This window comes from Patiria miniata, unplaced genomic scaffold (genome assembly GCF_015706575.1).
Source record: "Patiria miniata isolate m_02_andy unplaced genomic scaffold, ASM1570657v1 HiC_scaffold_10, whole genome shotgun sequence".
NCBI classification, from domain to species: domain Eukaryota; kingdom Metazoa; phylum Echinodermata; class Asteroidea; order Valvatida; family Asterinidae; genus Patiria; species Patiria miniata.
This window is the reverse complement of record NW_024037048.1, coordinates 9,524,665-9,544,922: the sequence shown is the minus strand read 5'-3', so window position 1 is coordinate 9,544,922 and position 20,258 is coordinate 9,524,665. Positions and strand designations below refer to the sequence as shown.

Here is a 20,258-nt window from a genome sequence, read left to right as displayed (position 1 = left end):
GCACAGTTCCAAAATAGCATGTAAAGTGATTTAAGATCCCCCCCCCCTATATCAACAAGAAAGGCTTGTATGGAACGACCAGACTTCCTACATTTGCTAGTTCGTGGCCTCCGCATAACGCGTACGATTCACCCTGAACTAGCCCGGTTGATATCCGGACAAATCACACCAGAGTTTGCCATTCTGTATTGCGAACCACCTCGATTTATAATAATCTCTGAAGCAATGACGTAGCGACGATGGGGGTGGGGTGGGATAGTTGAACGACCACATGCCCCCCTTCCCCCTCCCCTCCCCCATACCAGTGGGACCATACCATGCAAGTAAATGACAGAGCCACTTGTCTGATTAGGGGCCTTGCATGGCTTTGTTCCGAACCAGGCACGAAGCCTATGTTTACAAAACGACCGAAAGTCACCGAGGTCATGAGACATACCGGGGTTTCCCAAACTCCGGCTTCGTTCTGTAAACCGCCTTCGGGCATGCGGCTTGGCAATAGAGCTGGATCCGGTATTGGAATGAAGCCGGGATTTTCAAAACCTCGCTTGCAGCTCACTCGACTTATGTCTAGTCTCCGTTCCGAACGCCTCGCTGTTTCGCCACTAGGTTAACTACCGGCGCTAATCAGGGTGACGTTGTGGAAAGGCTACAGTTACTCCTCTTGACCAGCAGCGGCAATCTCTTGTTCATATTTGCGGAACCATCAACTTTGAAAGTTGGAAAAGCAGGGGTGGAGGGGGTTGGGCTAGACGCTACCTGACTATTGAGGGCACTGTTTCAAAATGCGTGTATACATACCCGCGTACGTATGAATACTTGAAATAAAAGATTTCGTTACATTACTTTCATTATTTGACGGTTCCTCTCCAAATTCAACAGATTTTTGTGATTTGTCACATTTAATCAACTAACGAAATGTCGATTCCATGCAACAGATATTTCCTGAGTTATTTTTTGAAGCCCAGTGTGTTGTTTTTGTGTCATGAAAGTTGACTCGAAATCGCCATTTAGTTTTCGTGCTTAACACACTTCATTTTTGAGGTATATTAATTTAAGTTTTTAATGCTTTCTCTCCAAATTCGAACCGGTTGTGTTACATATGAACGTCCAATCAGGAGGTATAAATTCACTCCAATAAATCAATGTTTTTTTTAGTTATTGTCTCCACAAACAGGGTATTGTTTTTATTCCATGAAGGTTGACTCAAATTCGCCTTGTATTTTGCGTGTTTACACGCCACACTGTCTTTGCTATATTTCTATTATTGAGGAACGATTCATATCCAAATTCGAGAGATTTGATCGATATATCACGTTAAATCACTATGGAATACTTCAATGCAAGGCATCAAACATTTCTTGAGTAATCGTCTCCACAACGAGTAGGTTTTGTTTTTGTTCCATGAACGTTGACTTCTATTTTTCGTGCTTAACTCACTTATTCTTTTGTTTATATTTTTTCATGGATTAATAATTGCTCTCCATATTCAACGTCTTTGGGTATTTCTTGAGTTATTGTTTGGAAACCGAGTGTTTTGTTTTTGTGTCACAAACGTTGACTTCAGTTAGGTGTCTCGTGTTGACAAAAAAATATTTACGGTGGTGACCTCTATTTGTGAAGCGCGCCCTCTTTTGAAAGAAAATTAAAGCTGACTTTAATAATGAGGCAGGTTTTTCTCCGTTTTAATACAACGCATTTTTTTTGCTATATTCTTTTTATTACTAGACAATTCCTCTCTCTTTTTCACAGATTTTTGTAATCTACAACATTTAATCAATTTACGAAATGTCAATTCTATGCAACATGTATTTCTTGAGTTATCTTCCGGAAACCGAGCGTGTTGTTTTTTTGTCATCAAATAAGTTCACTCAAAATCGCACTACATTTTCGGGATATATTATTTTTTTTAACTACTCCTCTATAAATTAAAAAGTGTGGTGTTGTCTATGATGACCAATCAGAAGATATAGTTTCACTCCAAAACAACACAATTATTTTCTCTAAATATTTAACAGGGAAATGTTGCAAGTTATACTTTACATCCAGTCAAAATTTCAATCCCATAAAATAACTAGTTATATTTCGCCAACTAGCAATCGTGTGGCGTAGGTGTCACACGATTTTCTGGAGGCCGTGACTTCACTTTGGATGGGTTTTGTCCGTGTTACTGAAATTATATTGCCGCCGATAATCTGTGTGTTTTCTCTCAATATTTATCATGCTTGTGTTGACTGTCATGCTCAACCTCTATAGGAAACATTCCAATGCAATATAACAAATATTTTTGAGTTATCGTGTGACATTATGCGTGATTTTGTTTCTGTTTAATAGTAAGGTTGATATTCTGGACAGTGACTTCAATTGGGAATGGCAAAAAAAGTCACAACTCCATTTCGAGAAGAAAAGAAATATCCAAGAGGTTCCTTTGTTTCCTCTTTTTCAAGGGCATTTTACCAAAACTCTTTCCAACTACTCTTTGCATGTTGATTGTCTCGCACAGAGACAGCTGTACCCAGCGGTTTAATCTTTCAATAGAGGGCGCACCACATGCACAATGGTCGCTACTGCTAACACGCAGAGTCAACACGAACTGGTATTGACTAAAAAGAAGACACAAATGGTTCGGACAAATACTGAACGTATTAACTCAGTATTTTGTTGAGTAGTTGTTTATAATGTGTTACGATCGGCAGTACAATTTCAAGTGAATTCGTCAAAGAACAAAAATAATGTGAGCGAAACAACTTAGTGTGTTAAACCTGTAAAATACATTCCGAATGAATGACATTGTAAATGACAGAAAATAATATATGGTTCGGTGGATAAGTCACAATTTACAAATTGTATTTTAGTGAAATTCCGACCAATAATTCGTCATAATATAACGCATTCAGGAGTATATTTTCATGGGAATTCGTTTAAAGAGAACGAAAATGAGGTTGAAACAAGATAGTGGACTGAAGTCTGTGCGCGGTGAACGGTGTTTGTTTAGCACGCCCTCTTTCGGAAGAAATTGATGCATGACGATAAAAATAACACGCAGTGTCCACACAATACCAATTTCTTCAATTGTTTTACAATCATTCTTGGCGGTTCCTGTCAATTTTCAAGATGCTCTTGTCAAATATCATGGCAAAATATTAGAGGTAATTTCATTTCAATGCAATGTGTTTATCTTGAGTGAATACAATAACTGTGTTTACACTGTTGAGGCAGAGAAAACGATATTTTTTATTCTCAATTTTCTACCTTGTTTGTCTTTTTTTCATGACCAATCATCTAGCCAGGATTCAATTCAATGCGTCTCTTAATTTTTTGAGATAGCGTGTCTACATGAACTATCGTTTCTGTGCAAGAGTGAGGCAAATGTTCTGTTTGGACGTGACTGCAGCCTATAGCCAAGTTTTACTCCGTGTTGACGCAAGACACTGCCGATGGGGAGAAAAACAATATTTTGTCTCAATCTTCTGTCTTGTTTGTCTATTTGTCATGACCAGCCATTTGGCCACAATTCAATTCGATGCATCACTTAATTTTTTGAGATGGCGTGCCCAGCTGGACTATCGTTTCTGTGCAAAAGTGAGGCAAATGTTATGTTTGGACTGCAACTGCAGCCGATCACCAAGTTTTTCTCCGTGTTGCGACACAAGACACTGTTGAGGGAAAGCAAAACAATATTTTGTCTCAATCTTCTGTCTTGTTTGTCTGCTTTTCATGACCAATTATCTGGCCACAATACAATTCGATACATCACTTAATTTTTGAGATAGCGTGTCCAGCTTGACTATCATTTCTGTGCAAAAGTGAGGCAAATGTTCTGTTTGGACTGTGACTGCAGCCTATAGCCAAGTTTTTCTCCGTGTTGACGGAGGACACTGCCGATGGGGAGAAAAACAATATTTTATCTCAATCTTCTGTCTTGTTTGTCTATTTGTCATGACCAGTCATCTGGCCACAAGTCAATTCGATGCATCACTTAATTTTTGAAATAGTTTGTCCAGCACAGTACATCTATGATTGCACATGAAGGATATGGTTTGTTTTTATGAGACTATAGCATTACACTTGAAATTCATCATATCAATCCAAATATTGTTAACATTGTAATTGACCTTTAAAAAAAACGGTGTAATTTTGCGACAGTCACATGCACACTACATTGTTTCTTTTCAGTGAAAAGTTCAGGCTTTTAAAGTAGCTCTACCCGCATTGTTTGGTTTACTAGTTTAAACAATGTAACCACTTGATTTTCTATTTCGCTCTCAGACGTTTCACGCCGTCAGAGAAAAAAATTAAAAGCTTTATTTTAGATTCGAGGGATTTATTGGGCTCTTAAATAGTTCGAAATTTTTGTAACATCAAAATTCTATAATTAAACGTGGGCGGATCGTTTCGATAGATGTCTCCATCATTACAAAGTGCAAAGCTTTCATATTGCTAGAAAAATAGAAATTTGAAAACAAAATGTATTTTTCATTGTCAAAACTAAAAAAATTGCACGGGCAAGCAACTATAAACTGATCACATTCCGGTTATGCCATTCTACTTGTCCGATATAGCGCCCTCTGTTGAAAATTTGAAGAGCTCCCTCTATTGATATACATAAACAGCTAATTTGTGATCCAATAAATAGCGCACTCTATTGAAAAACAAAACAGCGCCCTCTACTGACCATACAGTTACCAACTCGCCCCCTTACCAACTCGCCCCACTTGTTTGCCCCAAACGGGAAAGGTCAATAGAGGGCGCCACTCATCTTATCAATTGAGGGCGCTATTTATCGAATCAATAGAGGGCGCAGTTCTCTTATCAGTTGACAGATGGCGCCAGATATCACCTCATGGGGAAATTGCAACGTGATCCACAACTCGTTTTTGAAAGGTAAATTTCAGAATAAAATACAGGATTCTTTTGGAGCAGTTACTCAAGATCAGCTTAGTAAGACACTTGTAACGTGAACGTATAGTTTTGTCCCATTCTGACTAATAAAAAAAGTAATAAATTATGCTGGCAATGGCTGGCAAAAAAAATGTCATTTAATGATTAGGCCTAGGGCTAGGCTAGGCCTAGTCCGAAAATTTGGGACTTTTAATACTGTGTATGAGAGTCCCAAAACTTAAGGCATCCATATCGTGCAAAAGTTTGTGCTGCATAATAAAACCAGTGTGAATCAAATGCAAGCTTCTTTGGCACTACAGTTTCCTCAATAATCCCCGAAACTATCGGACAATAGGTGGCGCCACGCTGCGTGGCTTAAATAAATTTAAAACTAAATTTAATACACAACAACCAGACATGCCAGATGGAGCAAAATTGTTGTTTACAAACATGACAAAGTGGAAGGAACTGAAGGTGATATTCGATAAGGAAATAGCCGCAGCTGTGGAGAATGAAGCGATTTTGGCAGAAGGAATCCCTCGGTTGGACTGGGGTTATCGTGATGATGCTCTTGCTAGATAGAGTGTTCGAGATAGGTCAGCAAAAATCATGGTCATGGTGTTTGAAGGTTCAAGTGTAGTCCGCGGACCGTAGCCTAACTTGGAGTTGGACCCTAGCCGGCATAAATGTGGCCAATTTACTGGACTACCTCCGCAAATAAAGGCCACACTTCCACCATGTCCATCATGTACAAAAACATGTCGAACGTTTTGATATTCACATTTAGACCTAGTTTGTACTTTATTTTTGGTTTAGAATTAGAAGTTACTCACCATGCTCACTTTTGTCATGTTTGTGCTGCCTTTTTCAGATGTCTAATTTTCGTGAAATTTCATGTTGAAATTTTGTTTGATACGCGAACGTGTGCAAACGAATCTGGAAATTTCACGAAAAAGAGACATCTGAAAAAGGCAGCACTTTCTGATTAGGCTATAAAGATGGTGAGTAGGCTTCTACTAAAAAGCAAAAATAAACTTCAAATTAAGCCTAAATGTGCAAATCAAAATTTGACAAAGTTTGACATGTTTTTGTACATGGTGGAAGTGTGGCCTTTATTTACGGAGGTAGTCCAGTAAATTGGCCACATTTATGGGGCTAAGTTGGACCCAACTTATCGCCTTTTTAACATTCGGACATGGTCTGGCAATAGTGGGGTCCAAGCTAATTCCCGTATATGCCGAGCAACACAATTTTGTCTTTTGACCCCAAAACCCAACATTGCCCAACAAAAACATCAGATTTCACCCTCAAAATGGCCTCCAAATTACTAGATACGCCACCTGAGGTTCAAGTAGACATCAATAATTAAGATGGTTGTACTGAAGTTTACTTACGATCTGGATGAAAAGTGAAATTTCCCATTCAATCCCGAGAGCTCCCCTTGCGATCGTGAACACGTTCAATTTCCGACTCATGTTAATGTTTGAACGATGCGATGTGGTCTTCATGCCCAGCGTACATTGAACATTCGATGGTCCCCATATCACGAGTGCGATTCCGTAACCTAGCGCAATGCATCGATTATGATAATGAGTAGACTGGATCTCATTTGTAAACACAAGTACATTTCGAACGATAATAGAGAGTCGGGAACTAGGACAGCTTTTATGGACGGAAACCAGTTCAAGCTAGTTCCCGATTGTCTTTTACCGTTTGAAATCCACTTGTGTTCACAAGCGAGATCCAGTCTACTCATTTTCATAATCGATGCTTCGCGCTCGGTAACGGAATCATACTCGGGATATGGGGACCATTGAATGTATGCTGGGCATGAAGACTACATTTTTACAATTTAACGTGTTCATGATCGCAAGGGGAGCTCTCAGAATTGAAAGGGAAATTTCACTTTTCTTCTGGATCGTAAATAAACTTCAGTACAACCATTTTAATCATCGATGTCTATTTGTACCTCAGGTGGCCTATCTAGTAATTGGGAGGCTATTTTGAGGGTGAAATCTGAATGTTAAAAAGACGATAAGTTGGGTCCAAGTTACTCGGACTACTGTACTCTCAATACTGTGTATGAGAGTCCCAAAACTTATGGTATTGAAAACATGCAAAGCAAGAAAATAGACTGGCACCTGAAACAACCAGTCCAACACAGCTTCAGTACTGCATCAATCAACCATGCCAAAAGAATTTAAGAAACATGTGGCATGAAGCGGGAACTAGTCTCAATTTACTACACATTTCTCCGTAGTCAAGCCACCAGACTATTGACACTGAATGAAGAGGTCACTCTTTTCAAATAGTTGGACCATATGGTCATGAGGGTTGGACATGTACCAGTCTAGTATTTAGTCCCATTTTGAAATCACTTGACTTCCCTCTCATCTGCAAAACATTGAAGAAAAATCTCCTTTAAAAATTGAATTGAGTCTCCAAACTTGGTTAGTGAAATACTGAGGACATTTTCTTTGCCCGTTTTGTTTTGCACGTTTCAGAGCACTCCAGAGCCCTGTCTGCTGTAAGTGTAACTTAGCCCTAGTCCTAGCCCAGGTTGGACTCTGTTGTGTACACGCAACGGAGTCCAGGGTATGAATCTCTCCTGCCATAGCGAAAAAAGTTTTAACACATTTAGTATTAATAAATATTGCTTGAGATTATTTATGCTTATTGAATTCTTCTCATCGTCTTTGGGTAATGGATTTTTTATTTCATTAGAAAATTGACGTGGCAGGTCACACAGTGGATGATTTGGTGAACAAGACAATAGAATACCTTCAGCCCAATCCAGGTAAGAACCAAAATTCGAACATCATTGACGCTAACCTTCCCAAATCCTCCAAAATCCTATTTGCAAAATGTAGGCTTTTGCAGGATTAAGGCTATATGGCAAAAATGTGTGCCTGATTTATGAGGATGCACTGTGTCAAGGTCTTGGGCCGGATCTTGTGTTGTTCCCTGAGCTCAGGGAACCAGACTAGCTGGCTTGCATCCATTCACGGATGTGTAACCGCTTGCAAAAAAAATGTGGACTAAATAAATTGGGGCACTATTTGGAAAAATCAGTTTCTTCCTACGATGGTCGGCCAACCATCTTTTGAAATCAATACAAAAATTCCACTTTTCTTAAAAATGACAGCACACCAGGTGCCATGATTTCACAGGATGTCTGAGACTGTCATTCACCTACAGTCAAGTAAAGTATTTCATAATAATTTGGTAGTTTTGTTTGTTGATGTTTGCAAATGTCGTATATTACCTTCAATTGTAACCTTTGGAATAATTACGTTGGGGGTGACTATAGAACACCGGTTTGAATCGGGTCTAAGTATTCACTTCAAACAAACCAAATAGAGATAGATCTTCTATTTGTGTGCTGACCCTAATCAATCGTATTGTCTTTCCTGAACAGTCTCCAGAGCCATGAGTAAAGTCCGTGGTCAGAACAAGGGAGGAACCAAGCCTCAACAACCCGTAGGATTCCTGGGAGAAGTCATGCTGAAGAACGGCAGAGAATTAGGAGAAGATTCGACGTTTGGTGAGCAAGCTTCAAGATGTATTCTCTTTCCTTCTGTGGTAGACTGATCATAAAGCTCTCAAAAAGGTGCTCTAATCAGTGTTCCAATCCACCAACATAGTACCATGAGTATTGTGTAATTTATGTAGGGCCCAGCACTTCAGATATGCAAGGCCAAGTAAAGAAATAAACCAGTTTCTCGTAGCTGCCCGCTGCCTTTTTTTGCACCCACTTTGTATTTTTAAATTTTTTTTATTTATAAATGCATGCATTGCAATATACAGGTGAGTCAAGAAAGATGAAACCCAAATAGCAGGACCAATTTTTGAATGAAGTTTTGCCTGTAGCACTTTCCAAATCTAGGATATGAAGGCCCAATCAGTGGGCTTTGTTTTAGCACAAGAATCATTCACATCACTCATGAACTTTTCAAATTGCTTAATTTTCAACACAAACGCTGTTTTAAAAGTTCTGTCCACGGATCACAAAAAGGTCAGTGTTCTTTCAATAAAATGAAAACAATTCACATGCATCCCTGTGAGAATTGTTATCACTTTGCTGCAAGAACACTTCCTATTTTTGTGATGTGTGGACAGAACTTTAAAACGGCGGATGTGTTCAAAATTTCGTAACTTGAAAAGTACATGAGTGATTTGAATGATTCTTGTACTAAAAGAAAGTTTAATAACTGGGCTTTCATATCCTAGATTTTGAAAGTGCTACAGGAAAAACTTCAATCAAAAATTGGTCCAGCCGTTTGTGTTTCGTTTTTTTTACTCGCCCTTTATTTGGCAAATTTGTCAGTTGTCTGTTTATTTGTTTCCAACAATATTGTAGCTACATGTACTAGTACAGCAGATAGGCGATGGGATTGTGCCTTTGATGATACAAGCATGGCATTTTGCACACAGTCAGAGTATGTCACGAGAAAGATATTTGGCCATAGGGCCATCGCAGATTTGTCCTTTGAACAAATATAGACAAATTCGATGGCAGCCATTTTCTGCGGTGGCGCAATGTTTGCGCGAGTCGCACTCAGGTAGGGCGCGTGCTCTAGGCTCCTTCAACCAATAAGAATACCAAAATGCACGCGCGCCTCGTCTTTAAGAACGCGTTCAGTATGCGTGTGAGTGCGAGACACCACCGCAGTAAAAACCTGCTAATTCTGGTCGCCAGATTCCACTATAGGTAGAAAAATGACCAATGGCAGCCATTTTGAAAATTTTGAATATTGCTTGTTAACTAGATTTTTTCAAAGGACAAATCTGTGCTGGCCCTTTAATAAGACATACTCTGACTGTGTGCCAAATGCCATGCTTGTATCATCTTTAGGCACAATTCTCTCAAATATTTCCGCTGAATAATGCATTTCATAGACCATCCCAGCTCCCGTGGTATACATAGCCCAGCTGTTCTCATTTTGGTGGAAACATCAGAACAATAAAATCTTGCCTTTTGTTTTTTTGGATACAGGTACGGCGATGGTCGAGCGAATTGCTGAGGCAACTTTCTGAAGTCAAGGATGCCTTCGATCTGAACGTCAGACAGAACTTTTTGGATCCCCTGGATCATCTCAAGAACAAAGATCTGAAGGAGATCAATGTGAGTTCCATCTTACAAAATATAACATCACCCATTATCTGGTTGATTCTGATAGAATCAGGACTGTGTTGCACAGCCATGTTCGGGGAAATTCAAGCACAAATTAGGGAAAATGGAAAAGCATAAAGCCACGTCAGAATGAAGTGGCTACGGCTAATACATTAGTTGCACCTATGGAAGCAGATGAAGCCACTTCCCATGTGGGCTAGTGTTAGTCGTAGCCATGTCATTCAGACATGGCTAATGCTCACTAACAGAAGGGTTAACCAGGGTTACTGGAAAATACATTCTCATATAGCGTAATCCGGTGAACAAAATTAGAAGCCATTTTTGAGGTCGCGCCACGGCTACGTGCACACGTTCTTAAAGACGAGGCTCACAAATGTTTTGGTCGAAGGAGTCCGGAGTGCGCGATTCACGTGAGCCTAGTGCCTCCGCATTTATCCTGAGTTATCCTGTTCACAGACAAACCAAGGCCGATGAAAACATATACCTCATGGTGGAGGTAAAAAAAAAACAGACGGGAAACCGTTTTTTTTTTTACTCGGTCTAATAATGCATTTCATAGACCATGCATTTCATAGACGATCTCAGCTCCCAGGGTATACTTAGCACAGCTGTTTAGTTTTGGTGGAAACAACAGAACAATAAAAACATGTTTTTTATAGGCATCATTAAAAAAAAAAAATTGTTTTGGTTATTTTTTGGATACAGCTATGGCGATGGTCGAGATGGGAGAATCACTGAGGCAACTTTCTGAAGTCAAAGGCGCCTTCGATCTGAACGTCAGACAGAACTTCCTGGATCCCCTGGATCATCTCAAGAACAAAGATCTGAAAGAGATCAACGTGAGTTCCATCTTTACAGAATCTGACAAAATTTGGTTGATTTTGATAGAAGCAGGACTGTGTTGCACAGCCACCTGCGGGGAAATTCAAGCACAAATTGTGGCCAATCTGGAAAAAAATTGATACAAGACAAGTGATCGATTGCTGGTTGATTTGGGTTGTAACTTATGCCTGTGTACTTTTTGTCATTCGATAAATTTGGGGTCCACTTTTTTCCTGTCCCTGTTACATCTGACATCTGTGATTTTATAATTCTGATGCACTCCTTAATGCAGTCGTCCTCCAAGGGTGATTATGAATAGCAAACTACCTACACAATGAATACAAAATTGTTTAAAGTCATTCTTAACCCTAACTCCCTGGGCATTTTTGCGATGATGCTGCAAAATCCTCCAACTGCCTCCATGTCAAAATTGCATGCAGCCTCAATCCTGCAAAATCCTCCGTTATTTCTTGAATGTGATCCTTGGAAGAATGATCACTGCCTCAATCCTACAAAATCCTCCAGCAATCACTGTCAATATGTTGAGGCAGAGCCAGTGACATCCTGGAGCAGTGCGGAGGACTTCAAGTATAATTTATGCACAGCTGAGCATAAACAAACACAAGGCCCGGCCCAAGACCTCGACACACTGCATCCTGCAAAATCAGCCACACATTTTTGCCAATTAAACAGCCTCAATCCTGCAAAATCCTCCATTTTGCAAAGAGGATTTTGGAGGATTTGGGAAGGTTAGGGTTAATGCAGTCGTCTGCCAAGAGTGATTATGTGAAGCAGACAACCTACCCAACAAATTGTTGAAGTCATTCTTAATGATACTTGAACAGCAAATGACAATGCTCAGAGATAACAGGAACTCGAAAATTGTCACACTATAATTTATATAAGGAGCCTTACAGCAATGTGCAAATGTCTCTTGTCAAACAGTACATTAACTTTCTCCCCAATGTTTGATTTCTACAGCACCATCGGAAGAAGTTACAGGGGCGACGTCTTGACTTTGACTACAAAAAGAAGAAGCAAGCAAAAGGTGGCGACAGATTATCTCAACTCCATCATATCAAATCATCTTACATTACTTAGATCATAACTAAAACAAAAATAAACCATTAGACTTCCAAAGTGTTATTGTTAACCTGACACTAAATTTATCATTATTAATTGTCATAGAGTATGTCCCAAAAAAGTGTCCATGATAAAAAGTCTGATGTGGTTTGGGATTGGAATCATTTGCCCTTGAGCATTAAACCGAGGTCTTGCCATGATGACTGATAGCCAGGCAAATGATTCCAATCCCAATTGCAGCCCTTTTCACAACATGCAGGATTTTACACAGCTTACTTAACACAGCACTGAAATTGATTAAGGCCAGGAACTTGGTCACAGTGTCCCAAAATGTTGTTGTGATCAATTGACAATTGTGCAGTGATGCGTGACTGAAATTAAATGAAACTCATCGGGGTTGAGGCCAAGGCTAAGGAGTATCTACACAATCAAACTTTTCAAATTGGACTTCATGGTTTTCAAAAATAGTCAGACGGACATTTCTTTTGGACATACTGTACAATGCGTATAATATTTGTTTGCACTAAAAGAAAAACAAAAATTGCATTTAAAATAGTGTTCCTTGTAAGCCTTCAATTGTGGTTTAGATTTTTTGAGGACTTAGTTTAGACAGTCGAGAAAAAGTTTGAACTTTGTGTGTCAACCATATTCACTCAGCGGCAAATATGATCTGCCAAATATTGTTTCCAAAAGTGGATATTGTCATCGGGAACTGAACTTTGTTACTTTGATCGATAGGCCTAACTGTCTCTAATAGAAGAGTTTAATCATTAAATCCTGTAAATTGACGTCGCTATGAAGGAATTGTCCACACCTTTGAATTCAACATCATTTTTTTTTTACCACTCACTGTATTAATGTTTTACTTTCATTTTTCACTGTGCATCATCTACATACTCATCAGCATTAGCAGGTTTGGTCGGTATGTCAATAGTCTAGTTCCTAGACTCGTCATGAATGGTCCCTTATTGTGCTTAGCACCCATAGTGTACACCCATAGCTCACTACAAGTTTGAACTAACAATAAGCGAAATTGTCTGTGAGTTTCAAAAATGAGAATAGATAGTGTTGTTGACATTTGTTAATGCACAATATTACCTTGTACTTTCCCTACAACAATATTGTGAATGTGTGTATGTAGAATGCTAGATGCTTAAGATTTACCACTGTGATAAATGTCCATGTAATAGATTAACCTCAGCCCACATGTACGTGCAGGCTTTTAAATATTCCTACTTTTCCTAGTTTTTTTTTTTTTACCGTGCTCCATTTTTTCCTACTTTTTTCTTGATTTTTGTCCCACAACTCCGAAGAAATTTAATCTAATTGAAAACTTTCAAGGCAGTGTTACACACTGTCAAATCACACAATGAAGGGCTTGGGCGCAGGAGTACTGCAACTGTACTTCCAAGAGCTTAGTTGAGGATGGAGCACAAGTGTTGTGAGTACAGAACATGCCAAATGAGGCTTATGATGCTGTGGACATGGGCGAGCATCAACGAAAACTGCTCCTGAAAGCCAGCAAAAGTCCTACTTTTATCCTGATTTTGTCCTCCAAAATCCGACTTCTGTCCTGTTGGTTTTTGTAAATTTTGACCCTACTTTTCCCCTACTTTTTCACCTGGGTCTGCTTGAAAGCCTGTACGTGTATGGTACTATCATGACGTTCTATTTTGAAGTGTGTTTTAAAGCAAATTAGGTTAATTGCCCTTCCACGACGTTTAAACACTGTATACTCGGTGGGTAACACACTGAGTACACAGTGTTTAAACGTCAGTGAAGGGCAAAACCTAATTTGATTTATATCACCCCGACGCAAAATTCCATCTTATAAAAGTGTGTTTTAGTTAGTTAATCAGTTACATGTCCCTAATAAACGTCTACCCCTTCAGGATTGGTCTAGACAGCCTCCGGGATAAAAAACGACCAAACTGAATACAAAGGAATCCAACGGCTGTTTAGATTAATGGTCTCCATGCGCAAACAGGAGAGGGAGCTATTTGATCACTTTCGATAGTCCAGTGGATGGGGCACACTACGTATAGCGCATGGTACCCTGACTACTTTCATTCCCAATATGCACAAAGCCATAGCGTCTACCTGTGACGTCAGGCGTCGTTGGCAATGCGTTCAAATGTCTCTCCCAGTCGTCTCTCCGACCCCAACTCTCCCTTTCTTACCGTTGAGGAGGTACTTGTGCGAAGAGCCCATTGGTCTATTATCCTATGATGACATCATGTTTCTATTTTTACTTTCCATGTACCTGTAAAAACGTTTTCGTCGGTTCCTCTCAGCAGCAGGTGGTATGTCAACACCGATTTTGTAGCGTAGCATTTCGTAGAAAATATTGTGGTGAAATAGATCAGAATTGATTGAGGATTCAGAAAATACAGTATCAGGCCAAAAATCTGTGTGTCCGTCATGCGTAGTGCGCACTGACTGATGTGTAAAAATCAGTTGTTTGATAAGCAATGTGCATACATACATAGGTCCATGTACCTGTATTGCGCATTGCGCTATCCCTGCTGCGTTAAGACCAGTCATTGTGGGAATATGAGCTTGTACGTCGGTCAAGTGTGCCAAGAAATACGTACTCGTGGATTTTCAGAGTACGCATCGCAGATACGCAACTGGTATGCAAAACGCAATACGCACGTCAAACATGGACACATGGATTGTCGGCCTAAAGCGTATCAAATTTGGCCAGCAGTCTGGGCTATAGAGTAGGCAGTATAGTGCTACGGTATATATTTGTAGATTTCGCCGTGGGTGCAGAGTCGAAAATGAAGGGAAAAGGAAAAAGCGTAAAGCCACGTCAGAATGAAGTGGCTACGGGCTAATACATTAGTTGCACCTATGGAAGCAGATGAAGCCACTTCCCATGTGGGCTAGTGTTAGTCGTAGCCATGTCATTCAGACATGGCTTATGCTCACTAACAGAAGGGTTAAGCAGGGTTACTGGAAATTACATTCTCATATACAGTGGAACGTTGCTATACCAAACACCGCTATTTTGAAATATACTATCCCAGATTTCTAAAGCTCGGTAGTCATTTTTTTTGAAAATCAAAACTGGATTAGAGTTCACTTTGTCATTTTGCAGTTTTGGTTTTGTTTTGGTTTTGATGCTAGCTTGTGCATGTTACTTCCTTTATTTTGTTTGGCATTTCATGTGAACGTCCTCATGAAACTTGCATGTTTTGTTTTCAAACATCCTGCTTGGAACACTAACAGCATGTCATAGAACAAACGTAACCCTGCAGCATTTTCACTTTGCCTGCATGTTTAAGCCAGCTGCTATGTTTTCTTGATTGGAGATTATCATTCCTTTTTCATTTCATTTTTTTTCAGTTTATTTTAAGCACATCCAAATCAAGCAACAGTCCAAAGACCAAAAATGTCTGTTTTACTGGGTGATGAAATACGACAATTTATGTTATCAATAAAACCTCAACAAGATCTTCAAAAAGAAAAAGAAAAGTTGCAGTGGAAGATCTTCAGATTGACCAAAAAAATGGTTGATTTTAAGAGTGTTTTTAGTTTAACATCAAAATACATATTGTGTTACAAGTTTTAGAATGTAATTTGTAACTGTTGTAAATTATTGTGTCTTTTTAAGAAGGACAACTACTTATGTTGGCAAAGAGTTAATGTTGGTTGTAGTTGATTCTCTCAGAAATAACATGAATTTATATATATGAAGGTATCATGAATATTCATTACATCTCATACATATTAATGAGCCTGTTTGCGCATTTTGTTGGTCAATATTCAATTGCATTGATGAAAAAAATTGACCCAAATCATTTTTGCGTGGACTCAAACTTGGAAAAGTGTAAATAAGTGACTTTTTCCGAGGACAAAATTGAGAAAGTCTAAGTGTTAAATATGTGTGAGTTGTAATAAGTACGGAACTTTGTTATGCAGCTGATTTCACAAAACAGTGCGTAACTTACGCCATGCGTAGGACTTACACGCAACAAACTTATTGCGCGGCCACGCAATGAACTTACGATCGATTTCACAAAAGTTGGCGTTCATGGGCCACGTTTTAAACAATCTAAACATCTTGGACGAGGATAATAACAGCATTTCATGGAAGAAATGTTTGTGTATGATTTGTTCGTTCGTGAAGCAGTTGTTGAATCACTTCCGCCCGCCATTTTGAACAAAAAACCTGGATTAATACAAAAAAATCTTAAAAAGCAATCAAATTTAATAGACGAATGAAGTATACAAAATGTAGCTCCATGGAATGCCATTGGAAGCTATTGAGCTGAGTGAGAATTACAGATTACACACAGGCATTCAAATACAAATGAGATTTTGATCATTTGAGTCAAGACTGAAACAGTATTTTTACTGTCAGAGTTGTGTTTCGATTACGAGGAACAAGTCCACTCTTTTTTTCTGAAATATTGATGGCGATTTTTGTCCGTTTTTGTCCGTTTTTCCATTCACTCATGGAGGTGGGAAAACGTTTATGTTTCATGGTATTTAATGGGTATTTATTTGTTTGTAGAATGATAAATGATCAGTGGTGGACAACTGAATGTTGGATCATTGTATCAAAATATTCATTACTTGGGAATAGAGTATGCAAATTACGTGAAACTTTTACAGTAACTAGTCAATAACAAGTACTTTACCCCTATTTTTATTAAACAGAGTGAGCCACATATTTTTTGAAATATGTTTCTAATTTGGTCACTTTCTTTATGACTCATTGTGTACATGGTGACGGATTAACTCTAACTCCCTAGCATGATGTACCAGGAACCATACCCATCCTGGCAAATTCCAACACCATATGGGAAACTGCACACACATATTTCTGACTTTGATTCTGGAGGTGTGCCAACCCAATGTAAAAGACTGTCAGTTTAAGGGTACTGTACCCATCCTGACAGATTCCCACTAAACATGCCGTTGGGGTTTGATGGGTTGAGTTCTGTTAGGGTTAATGCATGCTTGCATGATGCAGGAATTATACTACATTTCCACACCAGGAAAATACTGGCATCTTGGATAATTCTGAGCCAATATTTCTGACTTTTGTTCTCATCAATCTTGTTTTTGTTTGTGTTACAGGAAGCACAATTCCTGAAGAAGAAATCCAATTTGCAGAAGAGAAGTTTCACGAATCTCAGGAGCTTGCTGAGAACGGGATGAGGAACCTCCTTGAGAGTGATGTAAGTACCTGACAAATCGGAGCAAAGATGAGCCAAGATGCACTAGAGCATCTTACTACTCAATCAGATACCACTCATTGAGTCTCAAGAACAACTTTTCACTTTATATTTCTTCACATTTATTTTGATATTTCTTTCAGTTCAACCATGGAAGAATAATTTATACCGACATTGTATGGGTGAAGAGATTGACGGTTTCCTATTTATTTCTGTTGTGTAAGATTTTCTTTAAATGGCCATTTAATGTAATTTTTTAAATGCAATCCTTGAAAATGTACCTTTGTGTCCGAATTTAACCTCATAATTTTCAGTTATCATTTTGCAATTTTTAAGGGTACTTAGGTGCCGTTTTGGTTTTTATGCCAGTGAGAATTTTCATATTCATGAGCAAAAGTGTGATGTCATTTTAGGCGGAAACTTCAATGTTATATTCAGCACCAAAATTTGGGATATTATGATGTTGTAAAGTTTCTTTGGTGATTTTTTTTGTTTTGTCAGTACATGGCAGTAAGCCACTGAGCTAAGTTTCTCACAAATGTTTTCAATGAGCAAATTTTGGGTTCACAATTTGAACAGAAAACACCTAAACTGAACAGTGTCTTCCTGAAATTACATCACAGCAACAGCGCCCTCATTTGTCAGGAAAAGCATGGACAATATAAATGTTTAAAAAGTACACTTTTCAATACATTTATCCAAAAATGGATGTGAAATAGTTTTCATACATTTAAAGGGGAGTAGAAAGTTGTACAAATTATGTTCCCAAATGAAATTCATGTCATGGGGCCCTTTGAAATAAAAAGGGAAAATCTTTCCTATTTCTCAAAAGTAGCTATGGCGTATTGTGTTTCATTTCGATTCAATAAACATGGTTAATAGACATGGTAAGGTATCAAATTTCCTGTTGCAAGTCTGATAAATGGGCCTATTTGAGTTGGTAGCAAATCCATCCAACTATTTCTGGAGTAAGATGTTGATGAACAGAGATTTACGGACTAATTGATTGGTTTTCTTTAACAGGTTGAGCAGGTGTTACAGCTTCAAGCGTTAGCCGAGGCTCAGCTAGAATACCACAAACAGTCTGCAGAGGTTTTGGAAAGCCTTCTGTCAACACTCAATGAAAGGTATGCCAACAGGGGAAATCTGCCCCCCCCCCCCCCACTCACTTTTCATTAGAATTGTGATTGACTTGTGATTGACTTGTGATGGACTTGTGCTTGATTTGTGATTGACTTGTGATAGACTTGTGATTGACTTGTGATTGACTTGTAATAGAGTTGTGATGGACTTGTGACAGACTTGTGATGACTTGTGATGACTTGTGATAGACTTGTAATGGACTTGTGATTGACTTGTAATATAGTTGTGATGGACTTGTGACAGATTTGTGACAGACTTGTGATGACTTGTGATAGACTTGTGATTGACTTGTGATTGACTTGTAATGGACTTGTGATTGACTTGTAATATAGTTGTGATGGACTTGTGATGGACTTGTGATGACTTGTGATGGACTTGTGATGGACTTGTCGATGACTTGTGATGACTTGTGATGGACTTGTGATGACTTGTGATGGACTTGTGATGGACTTGTCGATGACTTGTGATGACTTGTGATGGCCTTGTGATGACTTGTGATGACTTGTGATGGACTTGTCGATGACTTGTGATGGACTTGTGATGGACTTGTGATGACTTGTGATGGACTTGTGATGGACTTGTCGATGACTTGTGATGACTTGTGATGGACTTGTGATGACTTGTGATTGACTTGTGATGGACTTGTGATGGTCTTGTAATGGACTTGTGATGGCCTTGCGATGGCCTTGTGACTGACTGACTATAATACCCAAACTTGTCAGTTAGCATCCTTCTCAATGTTCTGTGATGTTTTCCAGGGTTGAGGAGGCAGGCAGTCGACCCAAATCAGAACGCAAACCCAGAAGTACTTTCAACTCTTACTCCACGAAGAGAGACTCCAGTGACGGAGACGACACCGACGCGTACCCGTCAACGGTGGATTACAACGCACCAGGTAAGTCAACAGGGATCTCATGCTCCAGCTCAGCACACAGTTTGCTTAAGGTTGCAGGCCAGTAAATAGGCCCCAAATTGCCTTCCCTGGCCAAATCACCATTTGAATGTCCTCAATTTGTTTGCTACATGTATTGGAGCATTTTGTGGGCCGTGAACTTGAGGGTTTGTAAAAAAAAAGAAGGGTCCATGCCGTGATGAGGACGAAATTTGGATGAAATTACCAGTAGGCCCAAAATTTGCTCTATTTTGCAATGGAGCATAGACATCGTTTTTCAAAATGGCGATGGACTTCAGGACTACTTTTGTGATATTTATTTCCAATTTCTCAGTACCTGTAACGGCAACGAAGGAACGCTGCAAGGCACTGTACGACTTTGAGGCAGAAAACGAGGGCGAACTGGGGTTTCAGGAGGGCGACATCATCAGCATCGTCAGTAAGATCGACGAGAATTGGATCGATGGAGAGTTAAACGGTCACACGGGATACTTCCCAGCTAACTACATTGTACGTGGAAATTATCTAACCGGTTTAATCATGGTAGGTGGTAGCGTTACTTATAGTGTTGCAGTTTGTACTTTGTCATCGTGTGGTTGAGTATGAGCGTGAGTTCTTCGCGATGAGTACACGTACAAGTACTTTGTCATCCTGAGTTTGAGTACGAGTACGTTGCCATGGGCACAAGGACACATTGAAGTACTTTGTCATCATGAATTCAAATACAAAGACGAGTACTTTGCCTTGAGTACTAGTACGAGTACGCATATTCTGGCATGACAAGTATGAGTATGAGTACTTTGCCTGAGTATGAGTCATTTCTATCAGTATGAGTACTACAATACTGGTTACTCACAATGGAACTCGGTGTACAGTGAACAGATACATTGAATAGCGCCCTCTGGAGAGTGGTCCTATGTATATCAGCATAATGTCAATAAGCCTTTTCAGAGTTCCAACTGCGCATTCGTAACCTGTGACAACGCGCATTGTTTGTCTCAAATGCCCTTTGACAGTACCCACAATGCACAAACAGCCTTTTTGTAAAGTCAGTGGCGCGATGTTGTCAAAGGCCATTTGAGACAAACAATGCGCGTTGTCACAGGTTACGAATGCG

At 39.3% G+C, this 20,258-nt stretch overlaps 1 protein-coding gene across 1 annotated transcript; it reads left to right on the top strand.

The window, feature by feature from the left end:
• The first annotated feature begins 5,306 nt into the window (after positions 1-5,306).
• Positions 5,307-20,143, top strand: LOC119737444 (endophilin-A1-like). Its single transcript, XM_038211806.1, has 10 exons — positions 5,307-5,474; positions 7,619-7,675; positions 8,297-8,422; positions 10,718-10,851; positions 11,816-11,882; positions 14,215-14,220; positions 17,009-17,109; positions 18,130-18,233; positions 19,008-19,144; positions 19,476-20,143. Exons 1-10 carry the CDS (start codon positions 5,390-5,392, stop codon positions 19,739-19,741), a joined length of 1,083 nt encoding a protein of 360 aa, XP_038067734.1. The 5' UTR covers positions 5,307-5,389; the 3' UTR covers positions 19,742-20,143.
• The last annotated feature ends 115 nt before the right edge of the window (positions 20,144-20,258 follow it).